At 42.3% G+C, this 18,761-nt stretch overlaps 1 protein-coding gene and 1 long non-coding RNA gene across 8 annotated transcripts in view; one reads left to right on the top strand and one right to left on the bottom strand.

Annotated features, from left to right (window-relative positions):
* Positions 1–12,850, top strand: part of LOC113596555 (uncharacterized) — a 52,853-nt gene extending 40,003 nt beyond the window's left edge. Inside the window, exons 3-4 of the long non-coding RNA XR_003417331.2 lie at positions 9,431–9,546; positions 9,916–12,850. This is a non-coding gene — a long non-coding RNA (uncharacterized LOC113596555). The remainder of the gene's footprint in view (positions 1–9,430; positions 9,547–9,915) is intronic.
* ZNF557 (zinc finger protein 557) overlaps positions 1–18,761 on the bottom strand; it is a 101,703-nt gene that overhangs the window by 61,950 nt on the left and 20,992 nt on the right. For 2 of the 7 annotated variants that reach the window (XM_015076797.3, XM_053219942.1), the window contains 3 exons: positions 15,459–15,554; positions 14,725–14,807; positions 12,941–14,246 (listed from right to left, as the gene is read on the bottom strand). The exons of 3 other annotated variants lie outside the window; for them this stretch is intronic. In XM_015076797.3, the coding sequence (XP_014932283.3) occupies positions 13,464–14,246; positions 14,725–14,807; positions 15,459–15,554 (962 nt within the window). In that variant the 3' untranslated portion in view covers positions 12,941–13,463. Of the gene's footprint in view, positions 1–12,940; positions 14,247–14,724; positions 14,808–15,458; positions 15,555–18,761 lie in introns of those variants that run through there. 2 more of the 7 variants (XR_008297285.1, XM_053219939.1) reach the window with 2 other exon arrangements.

Raw genomic sequence — 18,761 nt, 5'->3', positions numbered from 1 at the left:
CGTTTGGATTATTGTATTTTCATTTTCATTTGTTTCCATATATTTTTAAATTTCTTCTCTAATTGTCTGGTTGACCCACTCATTCTTTAGTAGGGTGTTCTTTAACCCCCATGCTTTTGGAGGGTTTCCAGACTTTTTCCTGTGGTTGATTTCAAGATTCATAGCATTGTGGTCTGAAAGTATGCATGGTATGATTTCAATTCTTGTACACTTATGAAGGGCTGTTTTGTGACCCAGTATATGATCTGTCTTGGAGAATGTTCCATGTGCACTCGAGAAGCAAGTATATTCTGTTGCTTTGGGATGCAGAGTTCTAAATATATCTGTCAAGTCCATATGATCCAATGTATCATTCAGGGCCCTTGTTTCTTTATTGACTGTGTGCCTAGATGATCTATCCATTTCTGTAAGTGGAGTGTTAAAGTCCCCTGCAATCACTACATTCTTGTCAATAAGGTTGCTTATGTTTGTGAGTAATTGTTTTATATATTTGGGGGCTCCTGTATTCGGTGCATAGACATTTATAATTGTTAGCTCTTCCTGATGGATAGACCCTGTAATTATTATATAACGCCCTTCTTCATCTCTTGTTACAGCCTTTAATTTAAAGTCTAGTTTGTCTGATATAACTATGGCTACTCCAGCTTTCTTTTGACTTCCAGTAGCATGATAGATAGGTCTCCATCCCCTCACTTTCAATCTGAAGGTGTCCTCAGGTCTAAAATGAGTCTCTTGTAGATAGCAAATAGATGGGTCTTGTTTTTTTTATCCATTGTGATACCCTATGACTTTTGGTTGGTGCATTTAGTCCATTTACATTCAGTGTTATTATAGAAAGATATGGGTTTAGAGGCATTGTGATGTCTGTATGTTTTATGTTTGTAGCAATGTCTCTGGTACTTTGTCTCACAGGATCCCCCTTAGGATCTCTTGTAGGGCTGGTTTAGTGGTGACGAATTCCTTCAGTTTTTGTTTGTTTGGGAAGACCTTTATCTCTCCTTCTGTTCTAAATGACAGACTTGCTGGATAAAGGATTCTCGGCTGCATATTTTTTCTGTTCATCACATTGAAGATCTCCTGCCATTCCTTTCTGGCCTGCCAAGTTTCAGTAGAGAGATCGGTCACGAGTCTTATAGGTCTCCCTTTATATGTTACAGCACGTTTATCCCTTGTTGCTTTCAGAATTTTCTCTTTATCCTTGTATTTTGCCAGTTTCACTATGATCTGTCGTGCAGAAGATCGATTCAAGTTATGTCTGAAGGGAGTTCTCTGTGCCTCTTGGATTTCAATGCCATTTTCCTTCCCCAGATCAGGGAAGTTCTCAGCTATTATTTCTTCAAGTACACCTTCAGCACCTTTCCCTCTCTCTTCCTCCTCTGGAATACCAATTATGCGTAGATTATTTCTCTTTAGTACATCACTTAGTTCTCTAATTTTCCCCTCATACTCCTGGATTCTTTTTATCTCTCTTTTTCTCAGCTTCCTCTTTTTCCATAATTTTATCTTCTCGTTCACCTATTCTCTCCTCTGCCTCTTCAATCCGAGACGTGGTTGTTTCCATTTTATCTTGCAGCCCGTTTATAGCATTTTTAAGCTCCTCCTGACTATTCCTTAGTCCCTTGATCTCTGTAGCAATAGATTCTCTGCTGTCCTCTATACTGTTTTCAAGCCCAGCGATTAATTTTATGACTATTATTCTAAATTCACTTTCTGTTATATTGTTTAAATCCTTTTTGATCAGTTCGTTAGCTGTTGTTATTTCCTGAAGATTCTTTTGAGGGGAATTCTTCCGTTTTGTTATTTTGGATAGTCCCTGGAGTGGTGTGGGACTGCGGGGCCCTTCCCCTGTGCTGTCTTGAATAACTCACGTTGGTGGGCAGGGCCACAGTCAGGCCTGATGTCTGCCCCCAGCCCACCGCTGAGGCCACAGTCAGTCTGGTGTGTGCCTTCTCTTCCCCTCTCCTAGGGGCGGGATTCACTGTGGGGTGGCGTGGCCCGTCTGGGCTACTTGCACACTGCCAGGCTTGTGGTGCTGGGGATCTGGTGTATTAGCTGGGGTGGATCGGCAAGGTGCACGGGGGCGGGAGGGGCAGGCTCAGCTTGCTTCTCCTTCGGTGATCCGCTTCGGGAGGGGCCCCTCTTCCCTGGGCCTCTCATCTGCGCTTGGCTCTGGAGACTCTGTTCTGCTAGTCCTCTGGTGGTTTTCTGGGTTATTTAGGCAGGTGTAGTTGGAATCTAAGTGATCAGCAGGATGTGGTGAGCCCAGAGTCCTCCTACACCGCCATCTTCCCCAGGTCCCCCTGACATGATTTTTTAAAACAATCCATTTTTCCTTTAGTGACTTAGCACATCACCTGCGCCCAATTTATTATGAAAAAATTTCAAGTATGGGGATGATTTGAAAGAGTTTTACAGTGAACACTCGTGTTGTGGGCTGAATTCTGTCCCCTCACGTTCACATGTTGAAGCCCAAATCACTGGCACCTCCTCACATGACCATATTCTGAGGTTGAGCCTTTCAAGAATTAAGGTTAAATGACGCCATTAGGGTGTCCTTATGAGGAGAGGAGATTAAAACATATGGACCAAGAGATGGCAGGAGCACACACACTCAGAGGGATGACCACCACACAGAGAGGCAGCAAGAGGGTGGTCATCTGCAAGCCAAGGAGAGAAGCCTCAGAAGAAGCCAACTTTGCTGGCATCTTGAGCTTGGACTTCCAGAACTGTGGGAAAGTAAATTTCTGTTGCTTAAGTCCCCCAGTCTGTGGTGTTTTGTTTAGGCGGTCCTAATGAACTAATATCCACCCCTAGATTCTACAGCATTTTTCTATACTTGCTTTGCTACTTTCATTCCTCTATCATCCATCAATCCACCATTAAAAAAAAAAAAAGGCGGGGGTGGGTGCCTGGGTAGCTCAGTTGGTTAAACATCTGACTTTGGCTCAGGTCATGATCTCACGGTTCGAGCCCCACATCGGGCTGTGTGCTGACAGCTCGGAGCCTGGAGCCTGCTTCGGATTCTGTGTCTCCTTCTCTCTCTGCCCCTCCCCAGATCACACTCTGTCTCTCTCTCTCTCTCTCTCTCTCTCTGTCTCTCTCTCTCTCTCAAAAATAAATACACATTAACAAAAATTAAAAAAAAAAAAACATGTTGAAGTAGGTTGCAGACAGCAGTAGACTTCATCCCCAAACATTTTAGCACACAGAGTTCAAAAATCAGGGCTGGGAGATCTTTCAACGCAGCTTGGTGAATGGCTAGCTCTTTGCCGCTGAGTTGGTTCTTCTCACGTGGATATCTCCCTGGGGTTGCTTGGGTACCTTCATGGGATGGCTGATGGCTTCCCCCATACAGGAAGCAACCTAGGAGACTAAGGAGGGAGCTCCACTGTGTTTTAGGACATAGCCCCAGATATGACATACTGTCACTTCTGTAACGTTGTGTTGCTCACTTGGGTCACGTCTGATTCAGTGTGGGAGGAGACTGCACAGGGCATGGGTACCAAGTGCAAGGACCCTTGGTGGCCATCTTGGAGGCTAGCAGAGGCACCCACCTCTCCTCTAGGCCACTTCTCTTCGTCAGCCCAGAATTTCTTTGTTCTGCTCATTTTTCTCCTGAGAGCCTGGTTTCTGGTCATTGTAGCTGTTTGGAGCCTCATGAATTCATATGTGGCATTGGACCAACTTAGAAGGTCTCCTTTCTTCCTTTACTTCTTTTACTCCTCTCCCCTCTCTATCCCTCTCAGCCTTGACCCCAGCTCCAGCCTTTCTGATTCACTAGTGCCTCTTTGTGGAGATGATCTGAGGGTCAGCTGGGAATGGGTCTGCTAGGGCAGGAAATGTTGGAGGAAGTTTTGCTTCCTGAGCTCCTGTCTCTTGGATAATGAGAGCTTGGGGTCTCTGCTGGCTTATCAGGACTACGATTGCCTTCCTTCTTCTTCTTTTTAATGTTTATTGATTATGAGAGAGAGAGAGAGAGAGAAGGGTAGAGAGGGAGTGAGAGGGAAAGAGGGAGAAAGAGAAGGGGAGAGGGGCAGAGGGAGGGGGAGGGAAAGAAGGAGGGAGGGAGAGAGAGAGAAAGGAGGGGATATGGGAGGAGGGAGGGAGGAAGAGAGAGAGAGAGAGAGAGAGACCTAGCAGGCTCCACACTGAGTATGAAGCTTTATGCAGGGTTCAATCGCATGACTGTGATGTCATGACCCGAGCTGAAATCAAGAGTCGGACACTTAACCAACTGAGCCACCCAGGTGCCCTGATTGTCTTCCTTGTTCTGAGACGGGTCCTCAACATTCCCTAAGATGAGGGACACTTGGTTTGATGGGGCTCTACCTATCCACTATAACTTGGGGACAGAGATCTCTGTATTGCACGAAGAGGCTGAGAAGTTACCTGCTGGGGCTCAGATGATTCTGTGCTTGGGATAAAGGAGGGTCCCCACAGGGGCAGTCATCTCATGCTGGGGGGACTTGAGGGATTTATACTGTGAGCTTCCCTCCTCATTCGGTTGAGGGTGCTGCTTGCTGACCCTTCCATCAACTTTATTTTGTGACCATGGGAATAGATGCAGTTTTCTGGGACTGCCTGACACCTATGTTGGAGAACCTGGAGTCTTGCCTGTTGAAACTGGTATTGCTTCCCTTGGGGGAGACGGGTTGCTCTTTGCTGGGGATATTCGTCTACCTGGTCTGGGGGAGTCAAGGGAGGCAAGCTGTGACTCGTGCTGAGTGAGAGTGGTGGGGCATTTGCTGGGGCTCCTGTCTCCTTTCGTGTGTGGGGATTACAAGTTGCTTTTTGGGATTTCCATCATCACGAATCTTGGAGGGATATGGGGGAATCACTTGTTGAGACTTGTATCATCAGATGAAACCCTCATGATGCTGGAGGTAACTGGGAAGTATGAGGCTGGGGCTCCTATTGTCTCTGGTGTCAGGGGACTGTGAGGTCACTGCCTGCCTGGGGATCCCATTTTTCAAGTGTTGGTGCGACAGGGAGGGGCCATGAAGAGATTCCATGGTCTCTAATGTGAGGAGAGGATCAGGGGGATATTTGCATGGGATTCCATGTATCTCTAGTGATGGGGACTAGGGGAGTCTTTTTATATAGGTCATTCTTATCCAGTTTGGGGGTAGAACAAGAAGAGTCACTTTCTGGGTCTCCCCTTGCCTGTACTGTTGGTAGAGACTGGGGGGGGGGTTGGTCAGTGGACTGGGACTCCCCACTGCCTAGTGTTGAGCAGCTGAAGGAGTCACTGCTGGGGCTGCCGTCGCTTCTAGAATTAAAGCTACTGAAGGGGGTACTTGGAGTTCCTCTCGTTCCTAGTTTTGAGGGGACTGGGGGGGGGCTTGCTTGCTCAGACCCCGTCATTTGTGTTTGGGTAATGACAGTTGATATCTGAGGTCCCGTTGTCTCTAGTCCTGGGATGGAACTGGTGGTCCTCAACTAGGGCGTCTGTCGTCTTGCCTGGGATGTCGACCGTGAGCAGCACTTGCTGGGGTTCCCATAATGTCTGGTCTTGTGGGGGCGGACTGGGAGCTCTCTTGCAGCGGCTTACATCATCTCTAGCTTTGGGCAATCAGTTCAATGTGTTTTAAAAGTATTTTATTTTGAAAAAGTTTAGGCTTACATAAAAGTTGTGAAACTATACAGGGTTGTTTTACACAGTCAACATACATTTATATTTACTTACATTTTGTCTCCTGCTGATCTTGATTCTTGGAGTTATTTGTCTTCACGTGAACTGATTTCCCTTAACCTGAAAACTCTCTTTAGTTTTTCTTGAGGTGCAGTTCTGCCGTTATTTCAGCTTTTGCTTTTTTAACCCCCCCCCCCCCCGGTTGGAACACGTCTTCCATTTTCTGCATTTTCAAAGAATATTTTTCTTAGGTCATTGAGTTTTACATTCGTGGTTAATACCCTACCCCCCCCCCCCCCCATTCAACCCTTTGGATGTTGGATGTTATTTTTTTGCTTCCATAGTTTCTTTTGAAAAATCGTCAGTCTTACTGTTGCTCCTTTGAAGGCAACATGTCCTTTCTTCAGTTGGTTTGAAGATTTGCAGCTTGTCTTTCTTTTTCTACAATTTTTTCACGTTTTCTCCATTTTTAAAAAAACATATTATTCATAGTTGTTTTGAAGTCCTTGTCTGTTAACTCCAATATCTGGTCTCTGGGCCTGCTCCTATGGATTTCTATATTCTTCTTCTTTTTTTAATGTTTATTTTTGAGAGAGAGACAGAGACAGAGTGAGAGTGGGGGAGGGGCAGAAAGAGAGAGGGAGACACAGAGTCCAGGCTCGGAGCTGTCAGCACAGAGCCCGATGCGGGGCTCAAACTCACAAACTGTGAGATCATGACCTGAGCTGAAGTCAGACGTTTAACTGAGCCACCCAGGTGCCCCTAGATTTCTATATTCTTAATTGACAACATCTTCCTGCAGACTTTGCGTGTCTATTGCTCTTGTTTGCTGGATCTTGTGAACAATATACTTGGTAGAGGTTCTTAATTATGGTACCTTCCTCTAAAGATTAGGTTTCGTTATGGCAGGCAGTTATGGTACTAATGGGCCACCTTGAGCCTCTGAAGTCTAGATTTTAGCCTCTAAAAGCACAGATCTATTTCAGTTTTGCACTGACTTCTAAGATGCAGTCCTTACTTGTAGTGCATGGTACTTACTGTCAGGGTGTGACATTTGTAGGGGCATAATTAAAAACCTTTCTTTTTTCCCCTCTTTTTCTTTCTCTTTTTTCTTTCCTTCCCTCCCTCCCTGTTTCTTTTCCTTCCTTCCTCCCTCTTTTCTCTTTTTTCTTTTCCTTTCCCTTCCCTTCCTCTCCCCTCATCTTCCCTTTCCTTCTCCTGTCTCTTTCTCTCTTTTCTTCTCTCATCATTCCACTCCAGATGGGTCCAAAAACCAACCTCCAACTACTGGCATGTATGATCTCTGAATTTTCTGCACAATCTTCAGCTTTCTCTAGCTACTCTCTTCTAAGCCTCCTACAGTCTTTCTCTGTACATGCACAGCTTAGGTGTTATTTAAGGACCTGCGGGGAATTTTTAGGCAGATTTTTGGGGCTTCTTCTTTGTCAACCTTTATGTTACATGAAAAGAAATTCAGACATTTTAGGATCAGGTTCTATATTCCCTGTGACAGCCCCCTATTTCTCCAAAGAGCGCTGTTTTTTGTTTTTTTGTTTTTTGTTTGTTTTTTTTTTAAGAATATTACTTTAGAAATCAAGATCTCAGTGGGTGATATTCTCATTGCTACTAGGCCTCCTGAGCTGATAGGCCTTGAAAATACATGTAAGTGTACTATCCTATGCACATGCGTGTGCGCGCACACAAACACCTATCCATCCACCTATCAAAAAGCATGAATTCATACTGATACCTCCAATTCCAATCCACTCCAACGCCACAGTGTTTATTCTAGCCTTCTCTCTTTCCTTGTTTGCAACCTATCTCTTTGAGAGTAAGAAACTGGCTTTCATAATCTACCACATATTTACTTGTTCAACTCTAGTACACACATAAAGTAGTTTCACAATCGCTAATCCACACCATTGTAAGAAACCCATTTTCATCCAGAGGATTTCCAGACAGTTCTTTTCGTAGTCAGCCTTACATCTCTTGTCAAAATATACAGTTTTCCAGAGTAAATTTGGTTTTCTTCCTTGTGATTATGTTATTCATTTGTATAGTTAGGCTCCTGTATTATAGTTTATTCTATTTTGCATTCCCTCTGCTACCTGGTGGATTTTTTTAACCGACAGTCATAGTCACTCTTTATGCTGTCTAGTTCTATGGGTTTTGGCAAGCGTCTAGAGTTGTGTCCATCAACACAGCCACGAGAGAATAATTCCATCACTCCCAAATTCCTTTCAGTTGCCCCTTTGTAGTCATTCCCCCCTCTCTCTTACTCCTTGTCCCTGAAAACCACTGATTTGTTGTCCTTCCCTACAGTTTTGCCTTTTACTAAATATCATACAATGTAATCATACAAGAAATGGCTTGTCATGTCTGGCTTCTTTCACTTAGCAAAATAAATCAAGTTGAGGCAGAAGCTGCATACAGTTCAATGTACGTATCTTGAGTGTCTCATTCAATACATTTTGACAATTGCATATACTTATGTAACCTACACTCCCATTGAGATATAGAACATTATCCTCACTCCATGAAGTTCCTTCCTGTCACATCTCAGTGTGTTTAGATACAACCACCATTCTGATTTTTTTTCCTATCACAGATTTTTTTTTTTTTTTTTTTTTGCTATTCTTGGAATTTAGAGTCTCATATAATATTTACTCTTTTTTTGTGTGTGGCTTATTTTGCTCAGTACATTCCTATGATGTTTCAATTAGGTTATAATAAAAGATAAAATAATGTTTCCTATAGATACACACCAGAAGCCCCACAAATGCTTTACATATGTTAACTAATTGAATACTTAATACAAGTCTACAAAGTAGGCCTTCTATCATTTCTATTTGACAGATGAAGAAATAAAACTTTGGGACAAGAAGTTTGTCACTTGCTTGAGGTAACCATCTCCAAAGGAGAGAACCAAGATTGGGCAGAACAAGAGACTGAACTCTGATAAGGTCAAAACGGAGATGACAGTTGGTCTCACGGGGAGTTCCAGGGCTGAGGTGGCCTTTCAGGGTATCACAAATGGAGGCAAAGGAATCTGGGCATTTGCACTCCCCGTAGGAACCAGTCATTGGAAGTGGGCTACCCCGGGGTGGGGGCGGACTTAGCCTTAGGTGTGGTACTTTCCTTTGGCCCAAGAGAATTCCTGAGAGCATGGTGGCACAAGCCATTAGAACCCTTCCAGCAGCTGAGGGCATGAGTGCCTTAAAGAGTCCTGAAAGAAGGATCTGAGCAATATACCACCGTCTCCACTATGGCGCAAGACTTAGGCCACTCAGATGCACTTGCTTCTTGGAAGTGAATGCACACGGGATTCTGGTTAGTCCTCTTGCTTGGAGAAACTTACAAGAGGAAGATCGGTGAACAAATTACAGATCGCTCTCGACAGCAGCTCTTCGAGGTGCTGCAACTGATACTTAACCGCCACACTCCTACCATCCCATCCTCCATTCCCTTCACCCGTAACTATGACCTCTGCTGGACTTGGAGGGCTGGTCTGGATCCTCACCCCTGAGGAGTCTGAACATCTGGCAATAGGCCCCTCTCAGGATACAGCTGCTACATTTATTTATCAAGAACAAACAAAAACCTGGGGTAAGAGACATGCCAAAGGACTGCCTGAGTGCCAAATGTCCTCTGCCCTTACTGTGTAACAGAAGCCCCACATCAGCTGGCATAGGGTTACCTATGCAATCATAAAGCTCCATGGGACCCTTACTTTGCTGGTAAAAAGCCCTCTGGTAACTCAGGCTTTTAGGTTAATTATTTTTGTGATTTCCTCCCAAGAGTCCCCTGACCTACCTTATATGAAGAACACGTGTGAAGGCAACTGTTCTAGACTACGGGTGGGAGCATCAGTGCTTTGACAATACCCAGATGGTACAGCGGCTGCTACAATTCAGGTATGTGAACTTTCTACGCAGGTGACTGACAAAAGTAGATTCTGAGAAGCAAACGGGGTGAAAAGTTCTGAATAGCTTCCATTTGCCCCAGTGGACCCACTTTCTCTACCTTTGAGTCTAGTAACATTAATCAATATGAACTACATCAGTGGGATTCCTTGCCTTGTGGCCTTTGGTTGGGTTTGGTCAATGGGGACCCTAGGCATGAAATCAGAAGGATGAAAGAAGGGGACGTCTAGCTCTGGCTATTTCTTGCAGAACGTGGAGCTGGATGCTACCCCCGACCCCCTCCCCCCAGCTCCTGGAATGCAGTTCTGTCCTCTCTTGTCTGTGGATTTCAGTAATTGTTCCCTTCTCTTATCCTTCCAGGGGTAGGGATGTTAATAGAGTCCTGGCCTTACCCGCTACTGGGTACCAACGACTTCTTGTGGTTTTCCTCCATCCTGTCCACAACTCTGTGAGTAGCCTCTTTATGGAAACTCTACTTGAAGTGTCCTAGTCTGTGTCAGTTGCTTCCTGCTGGGACTCTGACTGGCATGCCAGCTCATTCAAAGTATAAGAAAAAGTCCTAATGGGACAATAAAATCCAACAAGATCAAGATCCACCACGTCTCTGACCACATCATCCTCTAGCACACCCTCACTGCACCCCCAGCTCGTTCTACGCTCATCTCGTTGGCTGCTCTGTGGCGGGACTTTGCATGCCAAGCCTGCTCTTGCCACACACATTGACTCACTGTCCCAACTTGTTAAGGTCTCTGCTCAAGGGTCCCTTGGCTAAGAGGCCTTCCCTTCCTATTTTATATACAACGGTAAGATCCAAATCCCCCCTTAACTATTTTATCATGCTTTGCTTTTCTGATCAACACTTAAAATAGCAAGTCTTATTGATTTTTCTATAATCTGTCTTCCCCCATTAGAATGTAAGTGCTTCAATAGCAAAACGTACATTTCATGCATTGCTATAAACACCAGTGTCTCAAACAGGGCCTGGCATATAGAATATACTCAGTAGATAGACTAGTGGTTAAGAGCACGGATGGGGTTCAAACCTGGGCTCTACTATTTACTAGCCAGTGAGTTCAGGCAAGTTACCAGTATATCATGTTAGTTTTCTCATCTGTAAAATGGGAATAATAATAGTACATACTTCTTAAGCTTATACTGAGTACTTAATAAGTTCGTATTTTCATAAGGCATTCAGAAAAGTGCCTCAGCTATAGGAAGGGCTACATAAATGTTTAGTCATTTATTAATGTACTGAAATACTTCATTATAAAAAAATGACCCCTACATAAAAAGGAACAATTCACAAGGAAAAAAAACTAATCCTGAATGTATTTAGTTATACATCCAAATATATAAAGAAAAAAATGACAGAAATGACAAAAAAAAAAAAAAAAACAAACAACCCGTTAATCCATATCCTTAGAAGACTTTAATAGACATCTACCACTAAATAAGTTTGAGGACAAAAACCTGAATGTACATACTATATCTGAAAACACAATTAACTTGAGTAAATGGGCACATAGTCTACATCGAAAACTTAGAGAATATACATTATTTTCAAAGAAACATGGAACACTTATCAAATGGGACCAACTAATAGGTTTCCTAGTTAGATATTGCATTCGGCTGGACATGAACAGACCACCACCTCAAAAACAAACCCCCCGAGAAAAAGACTTTGGCTGCAACCAGTTAGAGGTTACTTTTAATCATGTAAGGAGTAGTCTGGGCATAAGCAGTCCAGAGCTGAGACCGCCAATCAGAGGTCCAGGGGGAGCCCATGTCACTGTCATTTTGTGCTGCACTATGGTGTCTGGCATCACGATCAAAATAGAGCACTTCCGACTCTTGGCCTTGAGTCGACTTTCAAGAGAAAGCACGGGTAAGACGAACAGGATACAGGTGGGGAACGAGCCAGATGGTGTTCTCCCCAGTGACTTCTACCTACTCCTCATGGTCAGCAGAGCCAGGCAATACCTCTCTGGGCCTCAGAGAAGCCTTATAAGTTGCGCATTTTTAATCCTCATCGACAACTTGAATGACAACGAAAACATTTTTTACGTAAATGAGTGGGGGACGATGGGCATTGGGAAAGAAGCTAAACAAAATGCCATACTAGAGGAGAAAGATAAAAAACAATCAGCATCATAAAGTCCGCTTACCTGACAAAAATGCCATTAAACTAGAAAAAGTATATAGTAAATACGGTCTAATTTCCACTAATGATAAACTAATTCACTCAGGAGATATTCAGAAATGTCTTTTTGGATATGCTAGGTACTGATGTTTTTCAAGAGTAAATTAGAGTTAACATGTTACATACAAAACTATGGAACATAATTTAAGGTTTATTTTAGGTATGGCTATAGACGTGTTTATACTAAAACAAAAAGACTGAAAATTAATGAACTAGTGGCCCGATCTTAGGACGAGATAAAGGTAAACCCACACTCAAAATCGATAATTTCCATTCCCAGTTTAACTTATTTTGTGGCCCCTCAGTAAAGAGCTGAGGCATCACTTTTCTAGGGTTTCCCTACAATGTGAGTTCTCACAAACCAACAAAGAATCACTGAAAGATTTTTTCCAAATTGATACACTCACAACTTTTGCCTCCAAAGAAAACTTCCTATTTTTCCTAATGTAAGAGGTATCATCAAAGGCATTCCCTCAGTCTTTATATTCACAAGTGTCTTTGCAGTGAATTCTCAGTTTCCTAAGGAATGTGGAAAAATGACTTTCCAGTACTGATGACATTCGAAGGGAATTTCTCTCCAGAATAAACCCTCGTGTCTCTTAAAAACTGAGAGAACATTCGAGGCTTTCCCACAGTAATTGTATTCGGAATCTCTCCCCATCTTTCGCTCAGTAATGCAAACGCTTGTGCTGAAGGGTTTCCCACATTCCTTTTAGGATTCCTCTGTAGTGATTTCTCACATATGCTCTATGGGATGAGTGTCGCTGAAGGCTTTTGCATTCTGAGGATAGTCTTAAGGTTTTTCCCTTAGTGTGAACTGTTATGTGACTCCCTAGAGATATCACTGAAGGCTTTCCTATAGCTACTGCGCTCCTCAGGTTTCTCTCCACACATAATCTTTTGTGCACATTAGGGTGAGTTTGAGCTGAAAGCTTACCACAAAGATTGCACTCATGAGGTTTCTCTCCAGAGGGAATTGACTTAAGTTACCGAGGGCTACTTCATATACAATAGATTGGCAGAATGAGAGTCTGCTAAAGGCTTTTCTTCACTGATTTCATGGAAACTCCTCAGATGGTTCCTTATGATCTGTCTCCATATATATATATATATATATATATACACACACACATATATATATATACATACATATATATATATATATACACACACACACACACACACACACACACACCCTGTGTTGTTTCTTCCCACTCTGTAAGCAATACAGTACGGAAGAAATGATAGTATGCCCTCCTGAGGATGGGTCAAAAAAGACAATGTGGCTTCTGCATTAGCTCTCCTGTAGATCAAATGCTTTGGGAGGAACCTGATGCTACATCATGAAGATACTTGGCCCTCTGGAGAGTGAAGTAATGAAGATTCTCTGCCAACAACTGGCATTAACTTGCTAGACATGTGAGTGAGCCATTCTGGAAGCAGATTCTGTATCAGTAAAGACTCCAATGATTGTGGCTCCAGCAGACATCTTGATTTCACCTCATGACAGATTCTGTGCCAGGACTACACAGCTAAGTTGCTTCCAGATTCCCGACCTACAGAAATTATAATAAATGTATAAGGTTTGAAGCCACTATGTTTTGGAGGGAAAGTTGTTAGGCAGCAGCAGATAACTCACCCATCTAGTGAGTTACCGTCAGTTGTCTGAGGGTTAAGAGATCAATGAACGCTTTCCTAATTACTGTACTCATATCCACCTATTATGAATTCTCTTGTGCACAGAAAGGTAAGAGTTAGTGGTGAAAGATTTTCCACAATGATTACATTCGTAGGGTTTCTCTCCAGTGTGAGTCCTCACGTGTTTCTTAACAGCGGAGAGATTATTGAATGCTTTCCCACAGTTACTGCATTCATAGGGTTTCTCCCCAGTGTGAATTCTCTTGTGCACAGTAAGAGAAAAGCTACTGCTGAAGGATTTTCCACACTGATCACACTCATAGGGTTTTTCTCCAGTATGAGTTCTCATGTGCTGGGTCAGATAGGAGCTCTTCCTAAAGGCTTTCCCACAGTCGTGGCACTCATAGGGTTTCTCCCCCGTATGAATACTATTATGCCCTGTGAGGGAGGACCTCGTGCTGAAGGCCTTGCCACATTGATTACATTCATGGTGATTCTCTCTCGTATGAATTCTCTTGTGGCTTTTGAGGTTACAACTGGTGCGGAAGACGTGGAAACACTGATTACATTCGTAGGGTTTTTCTCCAGTGTGAATTCTCACGTGCAGCCTAAGGGATGAGGGATCATTGAAGGCTTTGCCACAGTCCGTGCACTCATAGGGCTTCTCCCCATTGTGTATCCTCTTGTGAATGGTCAGGTAGGATCTACTGCTGAAGGACTTGCCACACTGATTACAGTCATAGGGTTTTTCTCCAGTATGAATTCTCTTGTGCTGAGTGAGGTTAGATTTTGTGCTGAAGACTTTAAAGCACTGATTACATTCGTTGACTTTCACTCCGAGGTGATTTCTTTCCTGTTAAGAGATGAATGATAACTATCATTTATAGTATTTTTAATATTTAATGAATTTTATGTCATAGGAATTCTCTTTTTCAGGAATTCTGTTACATTATTACAATCGACATTTTGGCTATTTTCAGTGCTTGTATGTGGCTTCTGCCAAGTTTGAGCTGTTAGAAGTTAAAGAAGGATGCTTTGCCACAAATCCTTATCATATTCACAGAGCATCTTCTGATAAACTTAAGACCACTTTATATTTCAACAATCAATATCGTAGTCACATTTAAGGAAATATTTACAAGTGGAAACTCCCAGTGAAGAAACAAGTTTGGAGCTAACTTACGGTTTTCTCCAAATTCACAACTTTTCACAGTATCTCTCCAGAGACAAAATTTCCTCATGTGTAAATGATACTATGACTGTTTACTTTGTGACTTTTCTAACTTACTTTCCTACTGTAAAAACCCAGAAATCAGCCAGGTTAGTCTTACCGCTTTAATACCATTGGAATGTTCTTTTCTAAAAACGTGCTTCTTAGGAGTTAACCACTTGACTTTAAGTACAGTCTCCAAACCTGAAACAAATTGAAAAGAAATTTAAGTTGATGGAGGAAAGGAACAGTAAAGTACATACATGAGTAAAGGCAGACTCTGAGGGATCAGGGTTTTTGAGGAAGTTTGCCATGAAAGGGATGTGAGTATGAAAACTATAGGTATTAAAGGATTCTAGAAGGATTAAGACTGATCAGAGATTTACAAAAGAAGGGATTATCAGGAATGCAAAGTAGGAAGGAATTGGATAAAGTGCTCCTATGAGATTTAAACTTAAAAAGGAAAAGAAATGTATTAGCATTGTCCGATGACAGACAGCAGCTACACTTGTGGTGAGCACAGTATAACTTATAAACTTATCAAATCACTACGTTGTGCACCTGAAACTGATGTAACACTATATGTTAAGTACACTTCAAAGGAAAAGAGATACGTCTTTTTTCCGCCCCTCTGAGTCCAAGGTAACACATGAGATGTTGAACAGAAAGGTAAAAAGAAGGAACATACACGAAGAAGCTCATACCAAATGTTCTTGACCATCTCTGCGAGAAAAAAGGACACGTTACAAACTTTCCTGATTGACGTTTCCTGAATGTACTATTCCCATGCCCCAAATCACTGGCCAGACCTATTCCTCAAGAAAACACCTATCCGCCTGTCCACCTGGTGCTCACCTGGACAGGTGCCTGGAAGAATTCCTTGCTCCTGTGTCATCACTTTGTCTTCTTGCTCCAGCTGGGAGGTCAGACTGCGTTTATCAACATGACATCCTATTTGTGGAGAAAAGACACATGATGTAGGGGGACTGTGCAGGTGACAAGCAACTCCATGAAACTGGAGCCAACAATTCTGAAGATGAGCCAGTATGACTTCTGCAACAGTGGAGTAACCACGCATAAATTCTAATGGGTATAGTAACTCTCCAGAAACAAAAATTCAAGCATCCTCAATGTCCAGGTGACAGGATATAAACAGTCCCAAAGTCCATGTCCAAGTTTACATAACATACTTCAAAAGCTCTAAAGCTTTTAACCACAGAGAATATAAAGTCAGGGTAAGGAACAGCTATTCAGTTCACAGGGAAGGCATCAGACAGAAAGCTCCAGGAGGGTGGGGACCACGTCTGTCTCATTCATCACTACATTCCTAAACCCAGCAAAGACCCAGAAACATCGGAGTGCCTCAGAAAGACTTGTGAGAAGTGACAACAGTGAAAATTAAGGGCTGTTAAACCAAAAGTCCATAACTCCACAAAAACAGTGACTAAACTGGGGAACACCATCAGAACCAACTTTATCAGAACTCTGGAAACTTATCAAAAGTTTACAGCAACTGGAAAATGTTTAATCAAAGACAACAACCAGCTGACATTTTAACTGACCCTTGTCTAATCTATTCACTGCTTTGGCTGTGACCTTGCAGACGACAGCCCACATTCCTAGTACTGCAGGGGGGACCTATTTATTGTCAAAGATCCGTGGTTGTCTGATTTGACTTTTCTGGCTTGCCTTTATCTTTTTTTTTTAATTTTTAATTTTTTTTTTTTTTTTTACTTTATAAACTTTTTCTTACACTTGTTTTTTCAATATATGAAATTTATTGTCAAATTGGTTTCCATACTGCCTTTATTTATCTAATCCCACTCTCCAAGGGCTGAGCTGTCTACCCACGAGGCATGTGCGGAACACATTTAAAGGCAAATATCTCAGCCATCACCGCCAGAGGCAAGTGAAATAGTAGAGGAAAACAAAAAACTAACCAAGAAGCCTGGGAGGAAAACGATGGAATAAGATGTTTGGGGAATTTTTAAAAAATTTCCCTCATATTTCTTTGAATCTAGAAAGCCAGGGTCGGGCACACGGTCAGAAAAGACCTGAAGTTGCATTAAGTCCTCAATTCTGGCTGACCTTCAGGTTCTGCACAAGCAGAAAGTAAAGATTATGGAGAGCTGCCAATTGCCTGCTGATTTTGAAGGTAGGCCCTGGACACCCACACAGAACACACCTGCAGAGACTACAGGTGTTTTAGTTTTTGTTCCAGGCCCCCAAGAAAATCTCTGACCAACCACTAGCTAACCACGAAACTAACATAACAGTCTTCAGGGACCACACGTGACGAATACAGATTACAAAATTAGTATAGAGGTATCACTAAACATACATTCAACAAGCAACAATAACAAATTCTGGTGGTGGAGAGAAATCGGATTCCAGAATTGCTGTGTAATAATGTTCCAAATGTCCAGTTGTAACACGGAAAGTATGAGGCAGGCAAAGAAACAAATGTAGGGCCCATTGCAGGAAAAAAAAAATGAGTAGAAACTGCCCCGAAGGAAGCCCAAACATCAGACTCACTAGTCAAAGAATTTAAATGTTTTTTATTTAGTTTTTGAGAGAGTGTAAGCAGAAAGATCCGAACTGGGCTCTGCACTGACAGGCTGACTACAATGAGCCTGATGTGGGGCTCAAACTCACGAACCAAGAGATCACGACCTGAACTGAAGTCAGACGCTCAACCAACTGGGCCACCCAGGTGCCCCTCAAAGGATTTAAGTCAACTCTTTTAAGTATGCTCAAAGACCTAAAGAAAACCGTGACAATTCTGATGAACTAGAACCCATGTTAAAGAGACAGAAATCACAAAGAGAAACTACACAGAAATTTTGGAGTTGAAAAGTACAACAACTGAAATGAAAAGTTCACAAGAAGAGTTCAACAGCAGATGTGAGCAGGCAGAAGAAAGAATCAATAACCACGAAGACAGGATGATTTACATTACCTCCCTGGAAGAACAGAAAGAAAAAAGAAGGAAAAAAATAAGAACAGAGCCCAAGAGACCTGTGGGATCCCATCAAACATACCAATATACACATCATGGGAATTCATTAAGTGGAGAAGAGAATGAGGTAGAAAGAATATTTGAAGAAATAAGGGCAAAAATTTCCCAAAATTTGACAAAGACACAAATGTACACAGCCAAGAAGCTTAAGAAACCCCAAGTATAAGGTTACACTGAGAGGCACAGAGATCACGAGCACATCTGCCCTACAAGAAATGCTAATGGGAGACTTTCAGGCTGAAATGGAAGGATAATGGATATTAATGCAAATCCACATAAAGAAATAACCTGATAATTGAAAATACACAGGCCAATAGTAATTGGCTATTTTTGGTTTATAATGCTTATCTTTTTGGTTTGAAACTCTTTCTCTTATATGATTTAAAAGATAAATGCCTACACCAGTAATTGTAAATCTATGTTAATGGGCACACAAGGTATAAAGATGTAATTTGTGGCAAAACAAAAGAAAGCAGGTGTGTGTGTGTGTGTGCGCGCGCAGGTACATAAGAGCAAAAATTTTATATACTAGCAAAACAAAGTTGGTATTAAATCAAAATAGGCTGCCATGAATTAAAATGTTAATTGCCGGACTTGAAGCTGTATTACAAGCTGTCATCATCAAGAAAGTATGGCACTGGGATAAGAACAGACACTCAGATCAATGGAACAGAATAGAGAACCCAGAAATGGACCCACAAACGTATGGCCAACTAATCCTTGACAAAGCAGGAAAGAATATCCAATGGAATAAAGACAGCCTCTTCAGCAAGTGGTGCTGGGAAAACTAGACAGCGACAGGCAGAAAAATGAACCTGGACCACTTTCTTACACCAGACACAAAAAGAAACTCAAAATGGATGAAAGACCTAAATGGAAGACAGGAAGGCATCAAAATCTGAGGAGTAAGCAGGCAAAAACCTCTTTGATCTTGGCCACAGCGACTTCTTACTCAACACGTCTCCAGAGGCAAGGGAAACAAAAGCAAAAATGAACTACTGGGACCTCATCAAAATGAAAAGCTCCTGCAGAGCGAAGGAAACAATCTGCAAAACTAAAAGGCAACCGACGGAATGGGAGAAGAGAGCTGCAAATGACATATCCGATAAAGAGTTAGTATCCAAAGTCTATAAACAACT

This window comes from Acinonyx jubatus, chromosome A2, assembly GCF_027475565.1.
Source record: "Acinonyx jubatus isolate Ajub_Pintada_27869175 chromosome A2, VMU_Ajub_asm_v1.0, whole genome shotgun sequence".
NCBI lineage: Eukaryota > Metazoa > Chordata > Mammalia > Carnivora > Felidae > Acinonyx > Acinonyx jubatus.
This window is presented reverse-complemented; position numbering and strand designations above follow the sequence as displayed.